Source organism: Apteryx mantelli, chromosome 2 (genome assembly GCF_036417845.1).
Source record: "Apteryx mantelli isolate bAptMan1 chromosome 2, bAptMan1.hap1, whole genome shotgun sequence".
NCBI classification, from domain to species: domain Eukaryota; kingdom Metazoa; phylum Chordata; class Aves; order Apterygiformes; family Apterygidae; genus Apteryx; species Apteryx mantelli.
The window spans coordinates 150,884,117-150,911,297 of record NC_089979.1 but is presented as its reverse complement, the minus strand read 5'-3'; the positions used below and the strand labels follow the sequence as shown (position 1 = coordinate 150,911,297).

At 38.7% G+C, this 27,181-nt stretch overlaps 1 protein-coding gene across 1 annotated transcript in view; it reads right to left on the bottom strand.

Annotated features, from left to right (window-relative positions):
• The window catches only part of GPR158 (G protein-coupled receptor 158), a 209,770-nt gene that overhangs the window by 99,473 nt on the left and 83,116 nt on the right, over nt 1–27,181 (bottom strand). Inside the window, exons 3-4 of the mRNA XM_067292517.1 lie at nt 17,377–17,479; nt 9,606–9,823 (exon numbers count right to left, since the gene is read on the bottom strand). Of these exons, the coding sequence (XP_067148618.1) occupies nt 9,606–9,823; nt 17,377–17,479 (321 nt within the window). The remainder of the gene's footprint in view (nt 1–9,605; nt 9,824–17,376; nt 17,480–27,181) is intronic.

Genomic DNA, 27,181 nt, shown 5'->3' with positions numbered 1-27,181 from the left:
TTCTAGGAAAAGATTTCCAATATAGTTTTATTTCTGTTATGTGAAGATTCTCATACTACATCTCTTTCTAATATTGCCTGCTATTTTTCTCCCAGTTTCTTCATTCAGGCTATTTCTACCTTGTCTTTGAATGAGATTTTCATTTATTTGTGAATTTATTTTTTAATCTTCAAAAATACTTCTCCCTTGTCATCCTGTTTTTCCCTGTCAAAATCAAGTCCAGGCACATGTGAATACAAATCCCAGCTGTATCAGAAACCGAGTTTTAATCTCCAAACCTCATCCCTGTCTATTGGCCAAACACATTGCTGCTCAGGGAACCACTTACAGAAACTTCTTCCAAAGACAAACAGTTCATCAAATATATGACTGTCACTGTGAAATTCTGCAAGAGCTTCCTCTTTGAAAAGTCCCTCCACTATAAATGGGGCTTATGCTTGGAACAGACCCTTAAAATATAAAGAAAAGTCTACCTCAGATAGAAGTCTGTTCTTGGAAAGGGAGGCAGGCCAAAGACATCATGCAAGCCACTAGGGACATTGCTATTGCTATTGATTGTACAAGGAAAGTTCACAGCAGCATACAACTCCAAGACAAATAGCAGGATAAATAAATAATGTTGCTGTTATTCTGCTGACATGATAGGAAGTCCCCTTCCAGCAAATACATAAATGTCCATTCACAAACCCAAGTGGAAGTTCAGGTAAATGTGACTGCTCTGAAGTTACTGCATCAAAGAATCAATGGGGAAAGTTTATTATTATGTGAAAGATCATTTGATCTATGCAGTTTCCCTTCAAGGGGCACAAATACGAGAATCATCCAGAACCAAAGATGGAAATCAACAGACAACCAGAAATTTTAGCAGTTTGATCAGTCTAGTTTAATTTCCAGCTCCAAAAATGCTTTGGGAAAATTGTTCTATGCTGTAATAGCTCTCTTTGTTCAGAAATATATGCTGAAATTCAAGGATTCAATTATCTTTATTCTACATAATTTATTTTAGAAGTGAAATCATAGTGTAATACAATTACATTTAACATATGCCTTCAAGTCTACTATAGCCTTGTCTCTGGTGACAGCTGTTTTCATGGCCAGCATCCTACACTGAAAGTGCTCTATTATCAGTTCAATTGATTTGAACACTAGGTCTCTATGCTGTAGAGTTTTGTGGAATATTGGTGTAGCAGAAGAGGAAAATGATTCATGGAGTGCAAGGTTTTGAATACAAAGACATTAAGGTTCAGAAAGTAAAGGCCAGAAATCAGTCTGAAAGTCAAAGTGGAGCTATGGTGTCACAGTCCACCACTGATCACCTAGAAGGCAGCACACTGCCCCATAAACTATGCATGTTTTCTAGCTGGCCCCTATTTCAACTTTGGGGAGACAAAAGTTGGCTTAATATAAAGATATAAAGAAGGTTGCAGCTTTTGGATCCTTAGAGCTACTGCTGAGTATTCATGAAAGTTATTTTTAAGATCTCACCTTGCCAATCAGGGCAGATTCTCTCTAGTGAGTATTGTTACATATCCTGTTTGTGCCTCCTAGCGCCCCGCTCTTCTCATTATCTCTTCCTCATGAGACTGATGGCAATGAATTAGTCTATCTATTTATATCTAGATCTTTATTTTCTTCGTGCTTGAGTTTATGCTGGGGCTTACATTGTCTACTGTGGTTTATTCTTCTACTCACAAGTACTTAATTCCCCTAAACTATGTATTAGACTGCAAATACATATAGATGTGAAACATTTTGTGTTTAGGAAGTGAATGCCACTGCACCCCACAAATACAGGGCAGTAGCATTGTTACAGCCAGGCCTATCAATGCACATTTTCCTTTGGAACTCCAGCAGCCAGTATGTCTTTTCTGATTTTCAACTGCTAACACAGGCTAACAGCCCATGCACTTACTATCTTTTCAATATGGCATTCTGCAATTATTTACGTGAGAGTTAGAGAAGTACAGCATCCCTAAAGGCATATCTTAACTATGCAGAAAAATGGGAAAGGACATTTTATGAGTTCTGTTTTATGAATAAAGAAATGAGAACTCCACTAAAAGCAACAGCAATTTTGAAAACATCTTCTGTGTCTTTAAAGATGTACTTCTCAAGACTACAATAAAATTCCCTGAGAAATCACAAGAAACCAGGTTCTCACTCAAAGATACGATGAAGAAAGGGTTTACAAAGCACTGCACAGAATCCGCATGTGCTGAATGAACTGTCAGGTATGCCCACCAGCACAGCATGTAAGGGCAGCTGCTCCATCTGTGCAAGATCTCTTCCCTCTACTAAGTTTCCACTTCAGCTGAAATGTCAGAAATTGGTGTCTAGGGAGAGAAAAGCAGAATGTGCACCACAGATGAAAGGCATCCAGGCATAAGCACATCAAGATGCCACTGTAAAGCTAAAGAAGAGAAAGGATTGACTGATTTATATTAGCAAAAAAGGTATGTTTGCAAAGCCAGCCAGCTTTAATATTTAAAGATGTATGACACATCAATAGTCTATGATTATGTCACTCTGAATTGCCGCATGCTATCATGGTTACAGTAAGGGAGAAAAGGAATTCTTGATTTCTTACTATTAGAAAGGGGAACTACAGTATTAATATGCATATTGTCTTTCTATCTATGTGCAGTTCTGTGCAGTGTTTAAAAGTGCATTGTTTTAGGGACTTTCTTCACATTTTTAACTCATATTTAGCAGAATATTTAAATAATATTACACTGGAGGGAAAGCTAGGAAAGTCATCCTGAACTCCAACAACTGTAAATATGAATTAAACAGAAAGTAAAAACCATACAAAACCAGATAGTCAGCTGCCATTATACGCCACAGTTCCACCAAGAGTGCTAAAATAATTTATACCGGCTGATGATTAGCCACGTAGTCTTGTTAACTACCTGTTTTTCCTTGACCAGGGTTCTAGATATATATATGTTTTTTCTCCTCTCATTAAAAGTAGTTGTATTTCCAAGGGTTCTTGAGCATTCATAAAAGGGAAATAAAGACCAGTAGAATAGAAGGTGGTTTAGTTACACATTTCTAATACTTGGGAGTGGGATATGGTTCTGACTGGGGCAAAGCCCTTCATTTCAGCGGGATCTATAGCTGTTCCTTAGCATTGTTAATGCCATATGACAACATCATTCTGAACTGCTGTGTTGAAGAATCTCTTGTAAACATTGTTTATATTATTTTGAAGAGCTGAAAACAACCTTTTCCAAGTGTGCTTGTTGCTATTAATTTCACCTTGATATGCTGGATTTATAGACAGAGATGCTGGGCACAGATATCTTAGGAATGCAGAAAGAACTGAATTACTGAAGTTTTCCTCACTTTTGCCCGTAATTCTCCTTCCCACTCAGAACCCAGTGTGCTGTAGTGAATGAGAAAGAAAAATTATGGCAAAGTAACTTGGCTTCAGTGCAAATACTCAGAGACCTTAAGTAGCATTAAGCTGAGTGAGATTTCACAGCAAACAAGTCCCTTCTAAATATGCATAGTATGAGTCAAGGCTAATGTCATATTCTCCTCTCTGCATCACTGCTGCTGCAGTAGCAATTAGCCTCTTCCACTGTAGGTCTGAGATCATCTTCTCTGCTCTCTTCACCAACAGTCGTTCTTAGCATTTCTCAAGTGCACTTACAGTTCCTCCAGCAGTTGTAGTCTACCTGCTAGCTCCAGGTGTGAGTTGGTATGCCACACTCCAAAGGTCAGTTATTTTCAGCTCTTGTTTTTGATCCCTTTGAAGGCAACCTGATAACTGATGAGCTCTTTAGCTTCTTTGCAGGTGATAACCTTCTACTGTCCAGTACTTTAATAAGAACTTACTTGTTTACAAATGCAGCTGGTTTCCTCTCTAAAGCTCTGGTAGATCTTTAGCCCTTGCAATCCTATGTTAGCTTTGAAATAAAATTTTCTTAAACATTATTTCATTCTGGTGCTGTATAGCTTTGCTTCCCTCACATTACACTTAATCAATACTATAGAAGTTCAGTCCTTCTTTGAGTTCTCCATTGGTTCATATAACACAACACACATAGATGAATTCTTCTACCTTGTTGAGGCGTTTTCTTCTAAAATCACTGTTCAGCTTGAGAATATTTGTTCAAGTGTCACTGGTTTCTGTCCTTGCCTAGCCAGCCACTTTTGTTAGCCTTGTCTCATATTTTTGGACATGTTTTTAGTAGTAATGCTTGCATTATCCAATCAATAATAATGCCACACCACACAAGGATGTTTGCTAGTGTTCACCTTGAGTCAATCTGATTTTCAGTTGTTTGGACTAGGAGAATATTTTGCATCTCTCTATACAGCCATGAAGATCTGATTCCACAGGGCTGAAAGATGTTCTCAAAGATCAATTCAAGCAGTCTGTCAAAGTCTTTTGAAAATCAAAGAAGTAAGAGGAGCCTATTATTTTATACACTGTTCTACAATTGCTAGCATGAATATCTAGTCCATCCAAAGTGTTTTAGAGCCTCAATTCAGCCTGTTCTCTGTTTTGCATCTACTGTCCCTTTATCTCCTTCAGTATCACACTGCAAAAGTCTCAACCCAGTTGTAGTGTTCAGCAAGATCACTCTATTTGGGCATTCGAAGAACACTCCAGCATTTCCACTACTGAGGAAAAGTCTCTTTTTCCCAAGCTTCATTAAATAACTCCATCAGTGTCATTAAACTGGTGTTGTCAAGTGTTGTTAGCATTTCTGATGGGATTTGATTGATTTCCATCTCCTGGGTGTTTTTCAGCCTCTTGCAGCTTGTGTTAATGACAAGTTAAGAGTTCCCAACCTTCACTACAGTTTGGCATTAGGGTTGTCTAGTGTAGTTAAAAATTTCTTTGAGATGATCTGCACATCTGTTTTCCCTTCTGTATTAGCTCTGAATTTTTTTCCCTTTTTGACTTTGGCACATTTCCGACATTTACTCTCCTGCTAAATTGCTTGCACTTTCCTGCTATATCAGCAGCATCTGCTTTCTCTGATACCTTTTTCAGCTGCCTCTATCTTTCCTTACAATACTTTTCATTAGTAGTTTACCTTTTGCTACTCCTTCCGTGCCTTTTTCCAGAATTTTATTAGTCTTGCCATTCTTACCATTCTGCATTCATCTCTCTGCAAAGAGCCACATTTTCTGTCCATGATTTTCTCCAGTTATGACTCTTGCAGTTAAATGACATTGTTGCTGAGCTATGCCTATTTTTCTTAGGCTGTCACTTTCACCTCTGTTTGGCAAAGCCTCAAATGAATCCTCAGTATTGATCTGAGTTTTCTCACAGTATCCTTCTGTAGTTCCATTTTGTACTGTTTGCCAGTGCTGACTACTGCTTGAAATCACTCCTTTTTAGTTCCATTTACAGGTCGGCAATGCCAAGATTTGTTCAGTACCACCACTGGTAGCTTGGCATAATTGCTTCTCGGACAAATGACCTGAATCTTGATTTGTCTCTCTGATATTTTGTTTTGCCATCTATCAAATGCTACTGTGTAAGTCTATAGTGTCATAACTCAGGTCACAGCCTGTTATTAAAGAAAGAGAATTATTAAAGAAGGAGAATAGCACACAGTGATCCTTCCTGGTCTATCCTCCCAGTTTCCAACAGTCAAACCACTGCCTGAACCAGAAGTTTCACCAAAACCATTATGTTTAAACAGTCAACAAAGAAAACATCCATGATACGATTCTTCCTAAATTCTCTGTGAGTGGATTTATACTTTGGGCTCCATGGTATTGTGCGGCAATGAGTGCCATAAAGTAATTAAAAGTTGTGTAAAAAAAGACACCTACTTTGTGGGTTTTTTGCTTTTTTTTAACCATTTGATACATCCCTAGAACATCCTCCAGTTTCATATTACGAGGAACAGTAAATATTTGTTCACACTTCACCTTCTCCATGCCATTCATGGTTTTATACTGTATTTGCGGCACTGCTTTTTCTTCTGTCATTTCTCTGCTATCTACAAGAAGTCTATCTCTCTTAGCCCCTGGAGAGCATCATTTGTAAGAGCTTTTGGTAGTGGATCTTTGAAAAAGTACCCTTACCTATATGCTCATAATCCGCCTTCATGGAGCTATAAATACATTTGTAGGACACCACGTTCTCACAAAAGTCCATTTCTCATACTTATCCCTGTACCTACTAGTTCTAGTCTTTATCATTGTTTCTATGCATTTGTTAGTGCAAGTCAGACTTACCAAGCTTTAGTTCTTCTTATCGTTACTGGAAGTCTTTTCAAATGTGGATGTAACATTTCCTATCTTCTATTTCCCTTGTACTGCTATTAACATAAGCAGTGGCTTACGCCACAGTAGATAATACAGTAATTTTGTAGAAGGGTTCTTTTAGAGGTCTTGGGTGAATACCATCTGGATTTGCTGATTTATTACCATTCATTTTGTCAAGATCTTTCACTCATGGAACCACTTTGGCTGGTATTTACCAGGTTTCCCTGTAGATTATTATTATTACATCCTACATTAGTAATAAAGACCATGTCATAAAGGGTAAGTTGTATCTTCACATTCTGTCAATAACACTTTGGAAGCAATTATTGAAAACATCCTTCTTCTCATTGCTGTGTTCTCCTTTTGGAGTGGAGCAGTAGATCCTTACCAACACTTTTAGTAACTGGCTTAGATCTGGCACATATTCTGCACTGCTGATGAAACTGAAGTCAGTACGTGACTCTTTCACAGCAGTTTCTGTTATGAGTACTGCTTGGTCTTAATATGTGTAATCACTGCAACCTGAATAGGTGAGATATTCCTCCTCTTTTCTAAAATACTTCCCATCTGCATCTACTCTTACAGAATGCAGAATTTTGGGATGAAGGTTGCCACCTCCATCATGATCTGAAAGATTCCTGTGGTCTGAATTATCATGCTGTCTGAATTAATACGCTCACAATATGATAGTCAAGGTGCCTGAGGTGCTTTTTGCCAAGGTGCTTTTAGCTGCCAGACTTAAAATTTTCAGGACTCTGGCTTTTTGAAATTAATTTTTACCAGGAGTCTCCATAAAGTACAAGCAGAGAGCCATGTTCTCTTCTGCACAGTCACTTTTACTAGAGCAGTAACTCTGTTTGTCTCCCCAGTTTACTGAGCTTTTGATCAGCAGCTACACCAACATGCCACAGAGCTATGTTTCATTCTTTTCAGCACTGGGGCCTTTAGATAGCATTTCTTAATTTTGAGCACCCTATTCTGCAGTTTTAAAGACTGCTTCCTAATATGGTAGCAGTACATAGTTCTTTCTGTTAAAATTCAACATTAAAAGTTACTTTTGCTAAACTGTTTGAATATTGTAGTCTCATATGTGGGAGGCGATCCAAGAAATGCCCTTCTCCAACACCTACTTATTACAATGAATATGAGCAGTTTTACATAGTAACTTTAATCATTCACAGATATATTAACCTAATTCAGGTTTGTTCCTCTAACAGTTTGGAATACTCAGAATGCAGATATTTTGAATATTCCAATAGCTTTGCTTTCATTTTCATGACTTTTCCCTCTTGGTGGAGAAAACACAGCCAGTTACCAGTTTTGTTCATTCACTCCAATTTTCTGTCGTTATCCAATGTAACCAGCAGTTTTCTTATGCAAATATTCATTGTTCTCGGTATGCTTGCCCTTCATACAGCTTCTCATTTCATGTTAATTACACAAGATCTTTTTCTTTTTAAAATCATGCTGTACCAACAAGATAAGAAACATAAAAAGAAATCAAGAAAAAATTCAGCTGAATGACGTGAAAAGCAGTGGAACATTATTTTTCAGTTTCTACTCCTTGAAAATATTGATCATTCAGGAAAAGATTATTAATCACCATACTACTTTTTTGTCTCATTTTTCTTCATCTTTTCCTTGTGAGATATATATTTAGAGCAAAGTCAAATATCTTCTAAGATAGTCAATTTATAATTAAATCCACCTCTGTCCAACTGAATGAAATGCAAGGGCTCAAAGACATCCCTATTCTGTCTGGAAAAAAAAGAGTATTTGTTTTGTTTCATGTCTGGTTCTCATTTATTCAGATGATACCATAAATCTCTAAAGGCAATCTGGAAAAAACAGGCTTACGCTTTTTTATAAAGACTGAAAAGTTCTTTAGAAACAAGGAAGGGCATGTAAATGTCTCTTGGTTTGTTTTGGTATTAAATACTCATCTCCTTTCTGGTTCTTTGTTCACAGTTTACTTTGGAGGAATGGTTGATCACCACAAAAGCATAAATGCCCCTTTCACTACTATCATTTTTTATGAAATACAAGATTTCTGTAATATGTTTAATAAAGATGCATTTGTTTTTTACAGTAGTAGATATGAAACAAACTTGCAATAGCTGGGTATGAAATAATCTGTTTTGTTCACTTTGCAGGCTTACAGACAACTTTTAACTCACGAGGAATACTTCTTTTCCTGATGCCGTCTGTTTAACACAGCCACTAAAGGACAGTAACATTACCATAAGGACTAAAACCTCACAGAATTGGAATGAAGTTCTTTTGCTTAGTTAGCATTAGGCAACTAAAGAGATTCTTACAACAGACCTTCCATAATGAAAAACCTTATAAATACAATCATGTCTGTAATTTGAATCAATTTATGCAATTTCATTAAATACAAAGACTCCGTCAGAAACAGAAGAAAAATTTTACAGTCCATGATTTCCTGTCAGGATATTAAAACGAGACACATTTCTAATACAGACACTGTAGCATTAGGAAGTTTGTGGGATCAGGTGTTTCAGAAAACAAAATGGAAATGCTTATCTAGCTATGGAAACTGGATGAAGCTATTAATTTCAACAATATAGCATACTGTGTGCACACCTACGTCTTCCAAATGTAGGTAGTGAAGATGTACCAGATTCCATTCTTTTTTTTTTTTTTTTGTAAATTGGAAGTTTCCAAGACTATTCTGTATTTATCGAGGCAATAGAGAGATTGCATGAGATCTTACATGTTAAAAATATTTTGAAGGAGATAAAAGCAGAAAGTTCGTTAGAGGAGTATATAAAACATAACTGTAGATTGCACCAGTAATTTTCAGACACTACTTAATATGTTCCTACTTTAGAGAGAAAAAAACTTTAACCACAGAATTAAGTTTAAGGTGTCTGTGAACTAGAGCTATTTGGAAAGATTTCTTTTTGATGTAATTATTATCCAGCCACTCTCTCAAATATATTGAAGCCAAACATCCTTCCCAACAGTGGTAAAACAGATGGAGACTTTCAAGATCCAGAGACTATAAATACACACATCACGCCTTGGGTACCTGTACAATTGGCCTGATTTTCTGAAATGACTTAGGACACAATAGATTTCCTTGATTTATGCCAATCACCTACAAATGTAAGCAGATGTGATTGGGAGCCACAGGTTGCTCAGCATTTTTTCAAAAATTATGTCACCAATTTAGGTACCTCCATGACTAAAGCAAAGCATTCCCGTTTGGAAATCCTATTCTCTCTGAAAAAGAGTTCAGCTCCTTAGCTGAGAAGTTGACTCTCCAAATGAGAAGCTTTTCACCCAGTACAAATGAGTTTCTACAGTGAGCAGGAAGATTAAAGTAAAACGTGTCTCCTTACCTTTGCCTTGCGAAAATGGTAGACTACCAGCATGCTTATGAAGTCCAGCAGCATACAGAGCGTTTGGAACGAGATGATAGCAAGCCGCAAATACTTGTCCTCCTGTGCATAGCAGGGAGTATCGTCTGTACAGTATGAACATCCTTCCCTGCAGGGCAGGCAGGTGTAGACTTCCTCTGACAATTCACCCCCAGAAAAGCGATTATCTGCATCCTTTCCTAAAAATATTAAATGGGGTAAGGAGAAACACTTTTAATTGTACAGTATAGGCAGTTCATCTATATAGGAGCAAAACAGTTCTCTGCTGACTCCCTTTCTTTCCCTCTTCTTTCATTAAGTTACAGGAGGGTTATCCAGCGCTGCTTTTGTCATTTCACCCCCTTTTGCCACATTCAGAAAATGCAAACCAATTTAGACATGAGGGAAAGTGAGCTTATTAAATGCCAAAAGTTTTCCCATTGTATTTAAAGTGGGCTAAAATTGCACAGGAAATTCTTTGAAGGAGACTTCTGAATGGGGGAAAAATTACATCATTTGGGAACAAGGAAGGGATTTTACACAGACACACGGAAAGCAGACCTCAGTAACTACCTAATGTTCACAGTACAAGCTCTCATCCTATTTCAGATTGTTCCTAAATCTCATAAAGATGCTATCTAGTGAATTAATTAGCCTCAAATTAGACAAAACCCTTCTTAATTAATATTTGGTCAGCATACTGCTGTATGATTACACTATTCTGTGCCCAAAGAAAAGCTAGTGCATTTAGACTAAGTGTAATTTTCCAATGTCCATACAAGCACACCCAGGAATGCTAGAAATCCTATTGGCAAGTTAATATTTTGTCTATGTAAATCAATGATTCTCAGCATTTTCTCACTGAGCTGACACCTTGCCCGTCAAAGTGAACCCACCAACAGAGCACACAGGAGAATTCTTGCTTTTCCTCATCCATAAATACTTGTTCATAATCCCCTGCAAGAGTGTTTACCCTACAGGCATTTAATGTAAGGATGAAAGGAAGACAGGAAAAAGGAATAATCTTAAATAAAAAGGCAAACTGAACTTGCTGAAAATGTGTAATATGAGCAAGATCGGTTTAGGAGTTTTCAGGTGTGTCAAAATGCATACATGCTAACTCTTCTCACTTTTCACATGACTGGAGAATTGCTCCAATATCTTTGATCGAAATTCTCTTCCTCCAGCAATGAAGGTAATAAATCTTGTATTGCTTAGTCTTAATTCAAGAGACAGTGCATTTCAGTGACGTTACACATGCATATTGGCTTATAAAACACTCTGGACTTTTAGCTTGAAATGTTTGAAACAGAAGGTTATCTGTAAGAGTAATTATCTCTTCCTTTCTCAGATGTATGTATCAACGTGCATGAGCACACATCTACTGACAGACAAAGCCTGGGAAAGGAATAAACAGGCTGTGTATGCAAGTCTTTATTTGGCATGCTGTTCCTGGTGGTTCTTAGTGTAAGGGTGCTTCTTTCCTGCTTTCTGTGGTGAACAGAAAACAGGCAGGTATTTTTCATTAAGAATGTGGAATTCTCTTTGGATCTTTATTCTAAACAAAGATGTTGGAAACCTGAATATAGTACAGTGCTGCTGACTAATGCTGGCAGCCAGATTTCCTTAGATACAAGCAGAAATTAAGAAGAGATTTTTGTGTCCCTTTGACCTAGACCCAGGTTATGAGAGGTAGGAATGGAAATGTTAGAAAATAACCATGCTTGGGCATCCTGAGAAGATGGAGAGCCTCTAAGGAAGCTATTAGTTTTTCAACTATTTAAAAATGAGAGTTAAAAGTTTACTTAAGTCACAAATACTATGTGACTATGGCTTAATGATTTTAAGTGGTTCTAAACTTGAAATTCTTACTTTATTTCTAAAATGTTCAGCCTTGAAAGCTGTTGAAAATAGATTATAATCCATTTTATCACGCATTTTCTTATCTGAGTCATGCATGGAAGTTTCTTCATGTTTATGCTTGTCACAAGCATAAACAGCTATATATAATCAGCTATAGGGATAATAGCTAATAAACAGCTGCATGTTACAGTAAATATCCCAAGGATATGACTTCATAACATAACAGCAAACTCTTGCTTAGATATGTCTGGTGTATACAGCTTTCAGCTGTATACAAAGCTTTCAGCTGTATACAAAGAAAGATCATCAATATGCATCTCCTGCACTGCCAGCTATGACTGATTATCTGGTGAATATCTTTTGGCTTGGAAATGATTCTTCATTATAGCTAATATAAAAGAGATATCTATTGGATCTACTCGAGATTTTTCACAATGTGATAAGGAGTTATTTACAATCCTCATCTTTTTTTTCCATACCAAACAATAATGATCATCAAAACAATGACCCTCTAAGAGACGTTCTTGGCAAATAACCAATCGTTGCATTTACTGCTAACTTGGAGCTTTTTTGGAAAGGGAGTTTAAGCCCATCCACACCCCTGCCCTGACTAGATACCCCACGACCCTGCAACACACTACAAAGTTGAACAGCTCTGTCTTTTACATCTGGCCACTGTCCCCTGACTGAAGTCAACCTAACATCCACCCAAATCACATAGATAGTCCAACCCAAGCATGAAATTACTGCCGCTTGCAGCACTGGTAGGCCACGATTTCATTGTGCCATGCCTTTTTCTATTTCAGCAGCTCTTTTGGAATAAACATGGTTTCACCAGAGAAGAAAACCAATTTTTTATCTCCAAACCGAACATGTCAAAAGATTTTAAACTCTGGTGATGTGAAGGGAGACAAACAAGAAGCCAATTCTGCTCGATGTTAGTCAGAAGTAGTTTTACCACTGATACATATGAGACAGAATCAAACGCTGATCCTGTGCTGTAGCAGTTAGACTTAAAGACAGGACGAGGAAGGTACACAGAATAAGATAGAAAAGGCAGTAAAAAAATGATAAAATGAAAGGAGAAAGTAACACAAAGAATTGGTGAGAGGGAGGAATAGGGACACAAATTAATATGAAAAGTAATTAAGAAAATGTCAGAGTACTAGAAAAAGAAAACAAGAAGCTTAAAAGGACCGTGTCCCCTCTACTATAATTTTTTCCTAATTTTTCTTCCCCCTATCCCAGCCTTCCTCTTCTGTCTGACCAACCCATTCTGGTTTTGAAATGGTCTCCTAAAAAAATTTCATGAGGGTAACTCTTCTTCATCTTGGTTCTCCTGCATACACTGTGCTGTACCATGGGTGTCTCAGCAGCTGCTACATTACCAGCTGAGATGTCCCTGCAAAGTAAGAACAGTACTGCAGACTACTAAGAGCTAGGGCAGGAATTACCACCATCCCAAACAAAATCATCCTATTCTCCAGTCAAAATCCAACAGATGATAAACACTCAGGGCATGCTGAGCACTGAGCAGAACAATAGGCTGATTCTGCTCTTGTCTTATAATAGCGTAAATTAGGAACCACACCATTAAAGTCGTGATGCTGCAGTAACTTAAATATAGCGTGTGACTGTAATTAGATCTGCCTGAATCTCAAAGCTGTAATCAGCCATGGTCATAACTGTCACCCCACAAAGGTCTCACTGAAGGCAGTGACAGTCTTCGTAGGTGCACAGGTCTGCCTGTGTGAGTTCTGCTGAAGAACCAAAGCCTAAGAGCAGCCGTAAAAAATAGGAATTCCAGTGGAGCTGGAAACCCATCTTAGGACTATTTATGTGAACATAGCACCATTAGAAAGATATTAGAGTCTCATCTCCAGACAAAAGAGCTACCTCTGGTTCAAGTGCCTTTTTGCACAAGGCAGGTTCTGCCTTCGTACAGCAAGAGCTGAACGGACTATCTATAATATATTGATAATGTCTTGCAAAGGCATGCAATTTTAGGTTGACCAAAACACTGCAGTTCTACTAAGGATCTTCCAATGCAAATCTAATTAACCTGTGGGCAGAGGACATAAGTGCTTTAGTGGAGAGTGTTACAAAAATGCTAAAATGTATGCATTCACTAGTTAATCTATTCTACCTACACTAATAATGCTGAAAGTCAGCTACCTAAAAATGAGCCATTAGAAGAAAGTGCTTAATTATGTATTCAAACACTTACAGGTTAATTTAACTTGCATACCTGAAATATATTATATATATTTTTAAATCAATTTCTGCTCTCAAAAGAGACCCTGGAAAAATGGCACTTACTCCATGCCTTATTAATACCCAGGGTTCTCACTAACCAATATAGCAAAAAAAGAAAGGTTTTACACATTTTGGCACTCTCGGTTCTGAAGAATAAACCCAGCTTTTGGAGGGGAACTGCTCTCCTGTCTGGCTTCCTCATGAGCAACAGAACGACCTAAATTTCAGCCCCCAAATGATCCCACTCACAGTTCTAAAACCTTCAACATGAGCTGGGCAACCTTCCTGGGAGCAGCAAAACTGTTCTGTTTGAAGTCAGAAAAGCAACTGGTCTGCAGAAGCTTTCCTACTGCGGATACTGTGCATGCAGCGTTGCAACTTGGCTTTCAGAGCCTCTGCTGCGTTTGCAGAGGAGGCAGAGCAGCAATCCTTTAATTTAAGCCTGCCCACTGAGCAAGCCATGCAGGGTCCAACATCCCACCACAGCCCTTTTACACAGTCATCTTTCAGATTCAAGGCAAAACATTCAGCAGGACCCACTGCAAAGCCCTTCCCTCCGTAAAACTCTGTCACTTCAGGCATGCTGTGTAACTGTAGTTAAACTAACTTTGCTATGGTGCACAATCCCGAGATCATTTAGATATGCTCACATTTCAAGATATAACACACTCAATCCAATTTTTGAATCCACAGAAGTACAGAACTGGTCAATTTTTCTTGTCTATCTACCTACCTAACTGCTACCTATTTAAATCTTGAGACCTCCAAATCTTTTCTATTTTCTTCCTCTAGGAATATTTTATAAATCTTTAACACTTCTACCCAGTTTCATCTCTCTTATCGCCCAACTTAGCCAAGCTATCTCCACAGAGATCTTCAGGTCAGACAGCTTCTGTCAAAACTGCTCTTAGGATTCATGTCTAGAATTTTTTTATTAGAGTCATTTTGAATCTCCAAATACTTACTGCAGCTATATTAACCTTGTTGTCTTCTACTTTTTCTTTTTTTCAGAATACAGTGGTGACAGGGGTAAGATGTCTTGAACCACTGTTTTTCTTCCATTACTTCACAGTCCTTTCCAGTCTCACACTAGCTGTCTCACTGTTCACTTTTTGAAATGATCTATAGAGCTGGGCAGATTGAGTTGCATCTAGATGAATTAAAGCAGTTCTTTTTTAACAACTTTTCCCAAACTCATGTTTATGTTAACTAACTCCCAGTAATGAAAGATTGAAGCAAAGTGACCCCATATCATTTAATTATATCCCCTTAAGCATCAGCGTAGGCAAATACTTCTGTGAGACAGATTTCACTCACATTAGCCATTTAGAAGCCTAATATGCAATCCAAATTAGCCATATAGGCTCCTCCTTCTATAATAAACAAAGGGAAAAGGTTATTTGCCTGAGGAGTTACTTCCATCTTAGGGCAAATATCTAAAGTGGTAGGATTACCCTCCAGAGGAACAATACTCTCTGCACCGACTATAAACAAAGCCTAGATGACTAATACATGCCAAGCACCTACATTTTCGACAGCTAACATGGCATAAAATGAATCCCATCCCTAATGATCAATGATGTTACCATCTCTAGCCACATTATTTTTGTATGTTTTGTGGACTTGATATGATAAAAATCTAAGAATGATTTTTTTTTTCATATTCTCATTCAAGGAGTTAAATTCTGACTCCATCCTAACCCACGGCACTCCGGGGGCAACCAAGCATCAGTCTGGCTCTATTAAAAGATTCATACAGAGCCCAGAGAAAAAAGCATTATCACCAGGCTGCCTTGTATGACACTCTACAGTATGAAAAAGCAAGGGAAACAAGCATTCACTTTTGAACAAACACTGTGCTATTTGTATTACATATATTTACAGGAGATTTGACATATGCTGGGTTAGGACTGAGATATTTGGCTGATCTACTTCCAAACAAAAATGGGCCAACCCATAACATGGGTCAAAGGAATTAATACCTGGAACTCAGGGTTGCAAAAAATTGGGAATTCTAAAGCTTTACTAATGTTAAAATACCTACCCACCTTTCACCTACAGTCCCTGTCACTTTTCATGTAAAGAGGAGAGCTCATGAGCAACTAACACAGCAAGGAACCTGGAAGCTTTATTTGCAGCCCTTGAGTTCACACTGAATAACAGATTTAACCCAATTATCAGGTACACAGTAACATGGGGCATGTTTTCACAAGTGTCATGTCATATAATCCTGCACATGACTTACCAGCCTAAAACACCTAAATAAGTATTTTCATATTCATTTAAGCAGGATGAGTTTCTTCTCCAGCTTTCATTTGCTTCTTTTCAAACTTTGTAACTTGTGTAAAATAGGGAAAAATCTAATGCAAACATAGAAGGTGCTACAACAGAGGTTCAAAATACAGCTGTTAAGTCTGTCCAGTCTTCTCTTTATGGTATCCTTTTCATCTTGCATTTAGAAAAAATTTCCCTGATATCTAAGTATTTTGTTTTTTAGAAGTTGCAGGGCAGGGAAATAAAAAATAATTAGTATCTGTATCTAAGTAACTAATAAGGAAAGATTCATCTACCCCAGCATATCCTGAGGTATCTGTGATACAGAGGATCACAGAGGTGCAGATGAGTGTTCAATATTGCTAGAGCTGTTTCTATACTGGAACAGAAATAGCTATATTCCCTCAAGGCAGGAGATAATACCCACAGTTCTGGATCAAGTTTGGTGAAAGCTTCTCATCGCTGTTCCCCTGGGCATCCCATAGGAACTGCTCCGTCAGCAGGGCAGTGAGGATACGAACCTTTGGCTAACGAATGGTGCCGAGACGCTGGGAACGGCAACCTCTGCCACTGGCAAAGTGGAGTCAGAATATGACACCCTGTTACACCTTCAGGCATCACCTTTACATCTGCAACTGCAGCATGAGCTGTGCTAGTATAGCTGTAACAATTCTGGCACAAAATCTGTGCAGAGATTACACTTGGGTTATATGGTGAAAGTAATAGACAGAGATCTAGGAAACAGTTTATATATGGGCTAACAGTTTGCCTGCTGTGTATCATTTTAGCTCTGTTGCCCTTCCTGTGGGCAGCTCAGTCTAAGTACCACATGACAACTTGTTTTCTGGGAATGTGCAGGCTATATGTCATCCACATCATACAGCCAAGACAACGGATTCACAGATGTGACCAACTTCTAGCACCTCCTCAGTAAGAATAAGAGCTTGGACAGTCCCTTGGATTCTCCTTTGCAAATGAAGTAAAATTAAAACAATGAAAGCAGACACAAAGCCAGAGACTAGATCATTCCAGTTTGCCCTACCAAAAGATAAAATGAATAGACTTATTTCCTCACTACTTTTGCTCGATCACAGATGCCAGAAATCTTTATTTCCCTATAGCAAATTCTAAAATTATTTACAAAGCAAATATGCTTAAAGAGGGTATGTTTTACAAGATCCTCAAGAGCATCACAGATGACAAACCAAAGGGCTAGAACTCCTTAAGTGATTATATAATCTGAGAGTTGCAAACCACTGGGATTTTACTGTATAACCCTGACTAGGATAAAAAGGAACCCTGCATTATTAATGCTATCTCTGTTTTTTTGTTTTTTTTTAACGCAAGCAAAGGCACTTACTCTGAAAGCTGTTCACTGAAAAGATGTTGGGATGATAGAATCCAGCCTTGCAAATACATTTGTAGGCTCCAAGCACAAATCCAAGGCCTTTAATTGGCATGCACTGTGAGAAAGGAAAAAGAAAAGTAATGTAGATAATCATACATCTTTATACTCAGATGTATATTCAAGTATAAGAAAAACATTACAAGATACTATGAGCAGACTTCTAAGAATAAATATGTACCCATTGCAGTCTGGCAATATTTTCTCATTGACTTTTCGCATAGCCATTTACCACTTACTTCTTGTTTTTCTTGTAGTTACTCACCAGAAAACCGTAATGACTGTTATGATCAAGCCTGTCCCACTGATACAGTGACCAACCGGCAAATTTGGCTTTTGTCACCGTGAAGTGTCAAACCACACACATCCTTCCCCAGTTGCCAGGCTATATCCACACTGCATCTTGAGCACAGACCTGAACCTGAGCCCAGATCCCAAATCCCACCTCTAATATGTATTGAGATAACCTCTAGAAAACAAGGAAAAAGCTGAGGCCCAGACAACACCTTAGAGCAGAGCTAAGCACAGCTCTGAGCATACTGGGCCATGTCTGGCCTGGCCAACTTCAAATCTTGCTGGGACATCATATGGCTGTATTTTTCCTGAATGGTTCCCAATACTTTTTACCCCCAGAGCAGACAGTGTTTCAGGCAGCTGGAGCTTGGGCTGCTGAGGAAGACCACGGACTCCCACAGCCAGGCTACGAGCCTTCCCAAGGCAGCAGGAGTGTGTGGTATTTAGTCCACCCCTGGACTCACAGCCATAAACTGAAGTAGATTTACATCAAAACAAAGCCAACAGTTTGTGGAAGAAAACAGCTGTGGTCCTAAATCTGATGTAGGTCAAAAAGAGCAAACAGATGCTAAGTGGGAGCTCATATGCTTCTTCCAAGTTCCCTTGTTCCCTTGTCAAGTAAGTAGTATGCAAAACAAGTTTTGTTTTAATCCAGCTTTACTTTCACTTAATTTCACCATCAGGACCACCACGGCAAATTTATTAGAGCAACAGAACATCTACTGTCAGACCATTTCTGTACAATAAATACATTCTGCCCAGTACAGAGAGGAAAGAGTGTAAATGGTTCAGCCATGTAAATGTAGAAACACTGGTAAGATGATTTTTCCCCAGGACTGCTTATTTCACTGTATCAAATCAAAGTAGGCTACAGGACCAGATGCCTTTCCCATCAGTGTAGGTATGCCTATGCTGACATGCCTCTGTGGAAAGTAAATGGACAATCTTCTTTCCTCTATGAACAACTGAACAATTTCACTAAAATACTCTCTGTCCTCTCATTTCCTCAAGTTTCACTTGTTTGTGACTACATGTGATTTCAGAATATGTTTAAATTTCTGTCTGCAACTGGGAGCAAGATGGAGAGGACAGGGCTTGGCAGAAGATGCGAGTTTCCAAAATCAAATGCAAACCAAGAGAGGGCAGTCTGCAGGGACCCTTAGGAAAAACTCAAAAAAATTTTATCAAATTTCATCTTTGTTACATAATTCTGTGTGGTGCTGGGAAAGCCACTTTGCTTTTCTTTGCCCCAGTTCCTCAGAGAACATCTTCTTTTCTCTTACCCTTTGCCTTGATGGGCAGAATCATGTATGTGTATGTGTATGCAGTGCCAAGCACAGCACCTCAGTGAGGGCCTTCAGGTGCTATCGGAAAACAACTAATAAGCAAGAAACTGGCATGTGAAAACACTGAAAATTCATTCAGTCTTTGTATAAACATGAAAGCAGAAAAAAAAGGAAGAGAAGACAAATCATTTTCCTTTTCACTTCACCTTCACCCTACAGAAATGTGACTGTTTACAAGCTGGAGGACAGGAGAAATTGAAGTGGGATGAGTGTGTGTGCGAGTCCAAAGACAAGAAAACCTCTTTAACAAAGCCTAAAAAGGCAGTTAAAGAAGTAAAAAGAATTTATAAATTTCGACATCTCAAGCAGCTTTTAGTCCTCATGCTTCAGGAAATGCATTTCAGGGGAAAATTCTGTTTCTGCTTCTTTCTTTATTATAATAAATTATACTTTGCTATAGATAATGCATTTTCTTTTGAAGCTGAGCATGAATGAACAAGCTTCTACTGAATTCTGCGCACACTGCAGCACCACAGTACCATATCCATAATCCATTCTCACTGCACAAACTCTTCATATAAAACTCTGTCACAGGCTCATGAATCTGCTCTGCATTGAAATAAATGCTTTGCTGATGATCCTGTCACACACCCTTTCCCCCATATCATACCAAATAAAAGTTTATAAGCTTTTATTTTATTGTTGCTGACCAGTCTAGAACCTGAAAATGAACTAAATATTTCAAAGGCTTGGTATCTTTTCTCAGTCTAGAATATTATTCTTGTTACCAGTCTTTGATAGCAGTAACGTACAATTTAAGAACTACAGGTCAAATTCTATTTCTTGCAGCCCATATAATCCCATACAAAGGTGTAAAGGGGATCAGAACATCAGTCTGCTCAAAAAAAAAAAAAAAAAAAAGAGAGAAAGAAAGAAGGACAGAAAGAAAGCCAAGATCCTTCTAAAAGCAGATGTAGTTTCAAACTCTGTAACTTCACAGTGCTCAGAGACTACCAACATTGCATAGAAACTGAACTATTTACAGTCTGAATTTTTTAACAAATTGCATTAGCTCAAGCAGGGAAGAACACTAAATATCATATGACCAAAAATGTGGAAAATATTTTTCCTAGGAAGTATTCCCCTCTTTTTTAAAATGATCTATCAGTTATTACTGTATTTAAAAATGGGGGTAAATATTATGGTGAAAAAAGCAGTACATAAATGGAGTAAGACGCAGCTAGTGTAGGAAAGGAGCTTAGTGCTTGCCCAGTGCCCAGTGCAGCTGTTGCGATGCACCGTCAGTGACACGGAGGCTGGCAGAGCACAGCCAGCGGCTGACCCCGCTGGGGCTCCCAGCTCCTCTCGCTGGCTCTGCTACTGGCCCTGGCAGCTGGCGGCTCTTCATAGGCTCTTCACGTCTTCTTCATAGGTACAAGCAAAACAGATGATAACTGACACAAGCCCTTCTCGTAAGACTCACTTAGAAAAAATGAAAGGACCTAGCTAGACAATGCCCAAACGGTAAGAGGTGTCCTAGCATCAGGATTTGAGATGAAGCAGTTGGATGTCTGGCATAGCAGAAACAATATACAGAGAAAGATCTGTACAGGAGCTATCTGGAGTTTTTAGTAGCCTTCTGACAACATGAAGTTTTCCAGCTTCCCCGGAAGTTGAGAGCAGTCATGTAGGTCCCAGACCCAAACCATACAATGTTCCACCCTCCGGCTGCTGAGCCCAGCCCAGCGGTATGCATTGCTCTCACAGTTTCCCCTGCAGCGTGCATGGGGATTTCAGTCTTCCCAAAAAGCTCTTCCCCAGATCAAATGCAAGTTCCACCCCTATGGGACACTGAATTTTGTTTAATATAACTAGGAACCAGACTGCATTTCACATGCATTTCTCCGAGTGGTAGCATGACCCAACGCTACTCTCCAGAAACCCATTCTCACATTTACACTACTCCCTCAATTCAATTGCTACAGATGTGTAAGGGGCTTTGCAGTAAACCAGGTTGGAGACCTGATCTATGTTAAGAAATAACTCTTCAAGAATGAAGAGAGAGAGATACTTTTAACCATTATCATTTTCTTGATGTGATTTCTCGTTGGCACAATGAAAAACTGTTCTGAGGAAGGAACCAGCAGTCATAGATGTGACCGCTTAAAAAAAAAAAGTCCTGATTTCTTTACAAGTGCTCTTTTGTCAGATACAGAGGCTTTTACCAGTTGGTTGTGGGTGAATCTGCACAAAACACTGCGGGCAGAGGCAAGTGACCTTCACCCGTGCCCAGGCAAGCAGCACAATGGTTCCGGCGACTGCAGTGGCGTTCGCGGAGCTGGAGCCCTGCAAAGCTCTGAGCCCGGGCACGGCACCAGGCACCATCAGTCACAGGTCTCAGACCGCCTGCAGCACAGAGACTGAGCAGCGTACAGCATATTGTGTAGAAATAGTGAAATATTAATCTCTGCTAAGTTATTCAAGATTTGATCCATATAGAACTTAGCACTGAAAAAAAACAGATTTGTGAAAAATATCCACCGCCACATAAGCAAAAAAGAGAAGCATGAACCTGACCTGGTTTCAGATTTTATTATAAATGTGAAAGCAAAGCTGTGTGAATAAAACCACTGTATCCCTGACTGTTTTTTTAATTCCATCAGTGGCCATCACCTTTAAAAAAAAACATGCTTTATTTAACTCAAAAGAACAGCTACCTTAGGTTAGACCAGGAGCTCCATTTAGCCCTGTATCCCATCTCTTACATGGCCAACAGCAAGTGGCTAGGAAAATGGTAAAAGATGCAGGATGACTAAGAGTGAGTCCTTCGCCAGTATACCCTTCAGGACATCATACTCCTAACTGGAATTAACTTTAACTTCCAGCCACTAGTACTTATGGACTGCTTGGTTACAATCCAGATCAGGCTTATGATAACCTTTGCTAAGAAAGGAATACTAGTCATCTGTACAACTAACAGCATATGTATTCCAGCTGTCTGTTTCCCAGTTTGCAAGCTTTTTTCCAGCTTTACTGCATTTGTATACTTTAATGACTCATGTTTAATACAGTACACTTTAAATTATCAGCTCAAAAAAGGAGATATCCAATTAATATTTATCTTTAAATTATTTACAAATAAATAGGCCCTGAATCAACACAGTCACATCATCTAAACCAGCAGAAAGAGGTCATATTCAACAAACTTGTATACTGCTTGTTATAAAGGACAAAGTTGGAAAAATCTAACAAGCAGTAGATTATCTGTTAGGAAAGAAAATTAATCCTTAATGTAACTATATGCAATCACTTTGCAAGTCTGAGCCAAATCTTCTGGCATAAAAGAGGCAAAGTCCTTCATCAGATCTGATTAGCCAGAAGCCAAGTGACAAAATATTCAGTAGATACACAAAGCATGTGTTATATCCATATCAATAAAATAGAAAGGGTGAACAGGGAAGAAACAAACTAATAGTAAGGAGAAGGTATGTTGCATTATGTCCTACATGAAATTTAGAAACTTATATAAACCACCAAATGAATCTGGCCAATGGCATTCTGGAGCAGAGGTTAAAAACAGTAATTTCAGAACCATACACACAAAAAAAGACTAAAAATGCAGCCAGCCTTGACTCTGATATTTCAAGTGTTTCAAAGCACAAGAGAAGCTTTCAAAATCTGTATTTCCACATGCATACAGTGATGAGGATGTCTTTCTATTATGAAGTTGACTCCTTGTACAAAGGATAAAATGAGAATTAAGACATGATAGAAAAAGCTTAGCAGAAATAGCACAAATAACCCCTCATCTCTTTGCTTTGGTTGGAAGCAGCAATTATGGAATTTCTAGAAAAGTACTATATATGTAAGAGTCATTTTGTGTCTGGTACATGATAGCAGTTGGAGCAGGATGCCATCCTCCGAGACCCGAGAGCTCCATTCTAATGTTGTTTACCATGTTGTCAAGCACGCTCAGTCATAAAAATAAATGAAAGGAGATAAAAGTCAGAGAGTTAAATTCTGTCTGCTGAAGTCAATGACAGTTTTGTCATTGACAAGGTTTTACGCATTATATTTTCTCACTTCATTTATCCTCCAAGAGCAGAGTTTCATTTTGAAATGTGTTCCCAGCCTCCACAGAAGTCAACAGTAACCACATCCATGCAGCCAAGGGCCTTGTGCATACACCCAGGAGCCAGCAGCTTGGCTCCTGACAGCTAAGGACTCAGCCTGCTAACAACGCTATTCACAAGCTTTTTCTTTTCAAATACATTATTTTGTTTCAAGAGAAAATGGCAGGACTGGCCACTCCATAATTTACAGATCACAGTTACCTGGTAGGCCCCTAGAGCTTTTCTCTTTCTACTGAGTGCATCGGTGGAGTTTTACCACATTTCTTTTTATTTCGGATTTTAAAAGGTGTTTCCCAAGAACAACGTCCTTGTAACAATACTGAACTGTTTAAATTCTGAGTCAAAGTATACCAATAGTCCTGATCGTATTCAGCTTATGGTAAAGGTAGGAGTCAGGAAAGTATCTGTCCCAGGTGCGTAAGTGACAGTTTGAAGCTTCACTAAACATTCCACACTGCTTCTTAATACAACTCCGTTACTCTGATTATGTTAATTCACAGGGTCAGGTTAAATACCAAAGGTAAGGGGTCTCAGCTTGTCCACACAAGCAACTATAACCTACCTGTGATTGTTAAAGTTATAATGTCTGATTTTTTATTAATTTGGCAGTCACACAAAACACAAATCAGAAAATGAAACAAGCTATTCATGTTAAAGTTGCTTAATGGAATATTTCAGTTACTACTGACAAACCAAGAACAGAAAAGGTAATGACAAATCAGCTACAACTCTAGTAGGAAGACACTCGCTAAATGCAAGAGATTGCAGAGTCTTTAATTAATCCCTCCTACAATGCGAAACAGCCCAGAGACCCAGAGGTTTGTCTGAAGAATCTCAGCCCTAAAAGACTCTCTTTTGGTTCTCATCTTCATCACTCCCAAGCTGCCAATGCTATCAGCACATTATGGGACAAATGTGACAAAAATTCAAGTGCTAGTGAAAAAAAATGGGTTGAAATTGAACATTTTGCAAAGGAATGGAAGAGAGGAGAAGAGAACTATATACACATCATGGTACTTCCTTGGAAGACAGTGAGAGGGAAAAAAAGATGAGTTTAGCAATGTTTAAATGCAGGTTATTTCAAGGAGGGGCTAAGGAGCAGAAAACTCATCATCTGCTATCATCATGCATATGTCAGCTTATGATCCATGTTTTTCCACAGTTCAGATCCTTTACAGGATGATGGAAGTACAACAATTATAGCAATTTTCAGAGGATGGTAGCTAGGATACTCAAAGGAGCTCTGCAAGGACAGTGTAGAAGACAGATTTTTCATTAGTGCAAGCTACAATCACACTATTTTTTGAAAAGTGAAAAAGACCTCTTGACGGGCGAGTGAAGAGTTAACAGGACTGAAGTTTGTCAATTGATATGCAGAAGAACTGATAGCACAAGAGCTGACCTGCGCAAAGCTGCTGAACAGAGGACTTAACAGGACTAAAGTCGTCTACCAACCGATATGCGCAAGGATTGATATGTATAAGGCTGCGGAATGGCAGCATTAACAAGACTGGAGAAGTGAAGTCTGCCACCTGGAACCTGCACGGACCCCCGGGGAGGGCAGAAGCAATACGGAGGTGTTGGGGTCTTGCCTCGCTAGCAGGGTCCTCCCGAGCAGACAGACAGACAGTCCTGCGATTGTGAAACTCGCAAAAGTCAGCAAAAGCAGTGTTTGCCCAGAGCCCCAGCCGTATGAAAAGAGACTTGGGAGCTAGGAGAGTTTGAGCAGGGACGGGAACGTGACCTGATCATCCTCTCCGGCTGGACCGTGAGTATCCCCCCCCTCCCCTTTTCCTGGGACGCTGGGTTAAGGTAACTCCTCGAGGTTGAGAGCCCTCTCACTAGAAGAGTGAACAAGAAAGCTTTCAAGTAGGGATAAGCAGTCCTTCCAATTAATAACGCAGTAATTGATGGTTTCAGGTTATCCTTTCTAAATTAGTAACTGATGGTTTTGTGTTATCCTTCCTAAATTAGTAATCGCATTATTTTAATGGATGTTACTAATCCAAGAACTTGTGTGAGGAAATAAACATCTTTTTTATTATTATTATTATATTACTGTCTCAGTCGTTGCTATCGAACCTTCATAGCATGACAGCATGACACCTCTTTATAAGAAAAAGTAGAACTGTCTTTCATAACCTGCATATCATTTTGGAATGTGTCAAAATTTGCTTCCAATTAATGTGCTAAACAACAAAAATACCATTTCTCCTCTACTAGAAAACTGCACAGCAATTACATGGGAACCTGTTAACAGACACCAAAAGAACTGATAATTTTATAGCTATTACATAATGCAGCATGATTAATTTGAAGGCACTTTCCCAGGGCCAGATATCATTGGCTATGAAGACAAATGAAGACATTTTTACTATTAGCACAGGTTTAACTGTATTAAGAGCTAATTCACTTCCTTATAATCTTACCTGAATTAGAGAAAATTCTCTTAATACTGAATCTCTTCCTAGCTTTTTTTCCATTTCCAGGATAATTTTCTGCTTTACAGGGCATCCTGGGAATGCCAAGAATTACCTGAGTTAGTGCCAGAAGACCTATCCCTCATTCAAAAAGTATCAGGCATATACCAAAAGATGTAGAGGTCCTTTACGTCTGGACCTCTGGTTCTCACACCTACTTCTGTATTCATCTGTGACTTGGCAGCAAATATTGCAAACATTTGCCTGGGAGATGGGCCACACAGTCATACAGGGGAGTAAGAAAGCTCACCAAAAAGTGAAAAATGTGAGGCACCTCTAGTGGGGGAGAAGCTGTATCTATTCCTGATCCCCATGAAGTTCTGGGTACTGGACTGCTCAATCTCACCTATTCATGCTTCCCTAAATTATTAATAGACTATCAGGCTATTAATAGACTGCAATGTCTATGGTCTGCAATTGCTGCAGACCAGCAATGTCTTAAAAAAATGCAAAACATCTCAGTTCTGATGTTAACTTTTTTTAATCACATTTTCACAGTCTGTCTACCTCTGCCAATAAATGCAATTATCTGCAGTTCTATTGCCACTGCAACAATAAAAATGACTTTCATTATGAAATCCATTTTGTGCATTTAATAACTTTAATAAAAATATTTACTTACAATACTAAGAAAAACCATTAACATTCTCTTCTAAAGGCTGACAGGAAACACTAAAATAGTCATTCCTGGCTAGTATCTCATCAAGAAAATTGCTTAGCTTAAGCAAAGAAAACTCATTCAGAACAGAAAAGAATAATAGAGAGAATAAATGCACTGGAATGGCCCAGGCCATCTCACAGAATGGCAGGGCTGAATGTCTTGTAGGCTGCACAATTCTTTAGAACAAGCCTGACTCTTAAAATTCCACAGGCAGGGATAACTTGCTGGCCCTAATATTTAGAAAGGAAAAAAATTTCTTATAGCTCATCAGCTAACAAATAGCTGCTATAATCAATTAGTAATTTAGATGCATAATCCAAAAAGGGGAATAAAATATTGGAAAATAATGTAGAATATTTTAATAAGTTATTTAACAGGGACAACACTGCTAAACCAACACTTTCTAGCCAGCTGCTATATCTGTCACTTCTACTGCACTTCCTAGCAACCATTAATGTAATTATTTCTTGACTCTAAATATTACGTTCAGGCTGATTTCACAAGGTAACAAGGCATATGTGATCACATCATTGGCAAGGTGTGTAACAGTTTGTGTGTATTTTCCCAACCCACAAGAACCTTTTGGACCTATTGGCTGATTCCAGTCAGTGATGTAGGGGTCAAACACCAAGTTCCCAAAAGTTTCACAAAAATAATATTGTTGAGAAGAGATACGTTATCATTGTCTCTGTTGAGGCAAAGACTACACCATGAGGACACCTCTTATTAGCCACTAGAGACTGCCCTTACAAATATCACAGTCAGAGGAAATCTTTAGTGGGCACTGGCACCTTCTTAGACATCAACTAACAATACAAGAAAACACACTAGGAAACCAGGCTTCAGTAGTCAGGTGCTCCTGTTCCTTCGCATTCAGTCCATCTTTAGATGCCTAAGAAGTTAGCC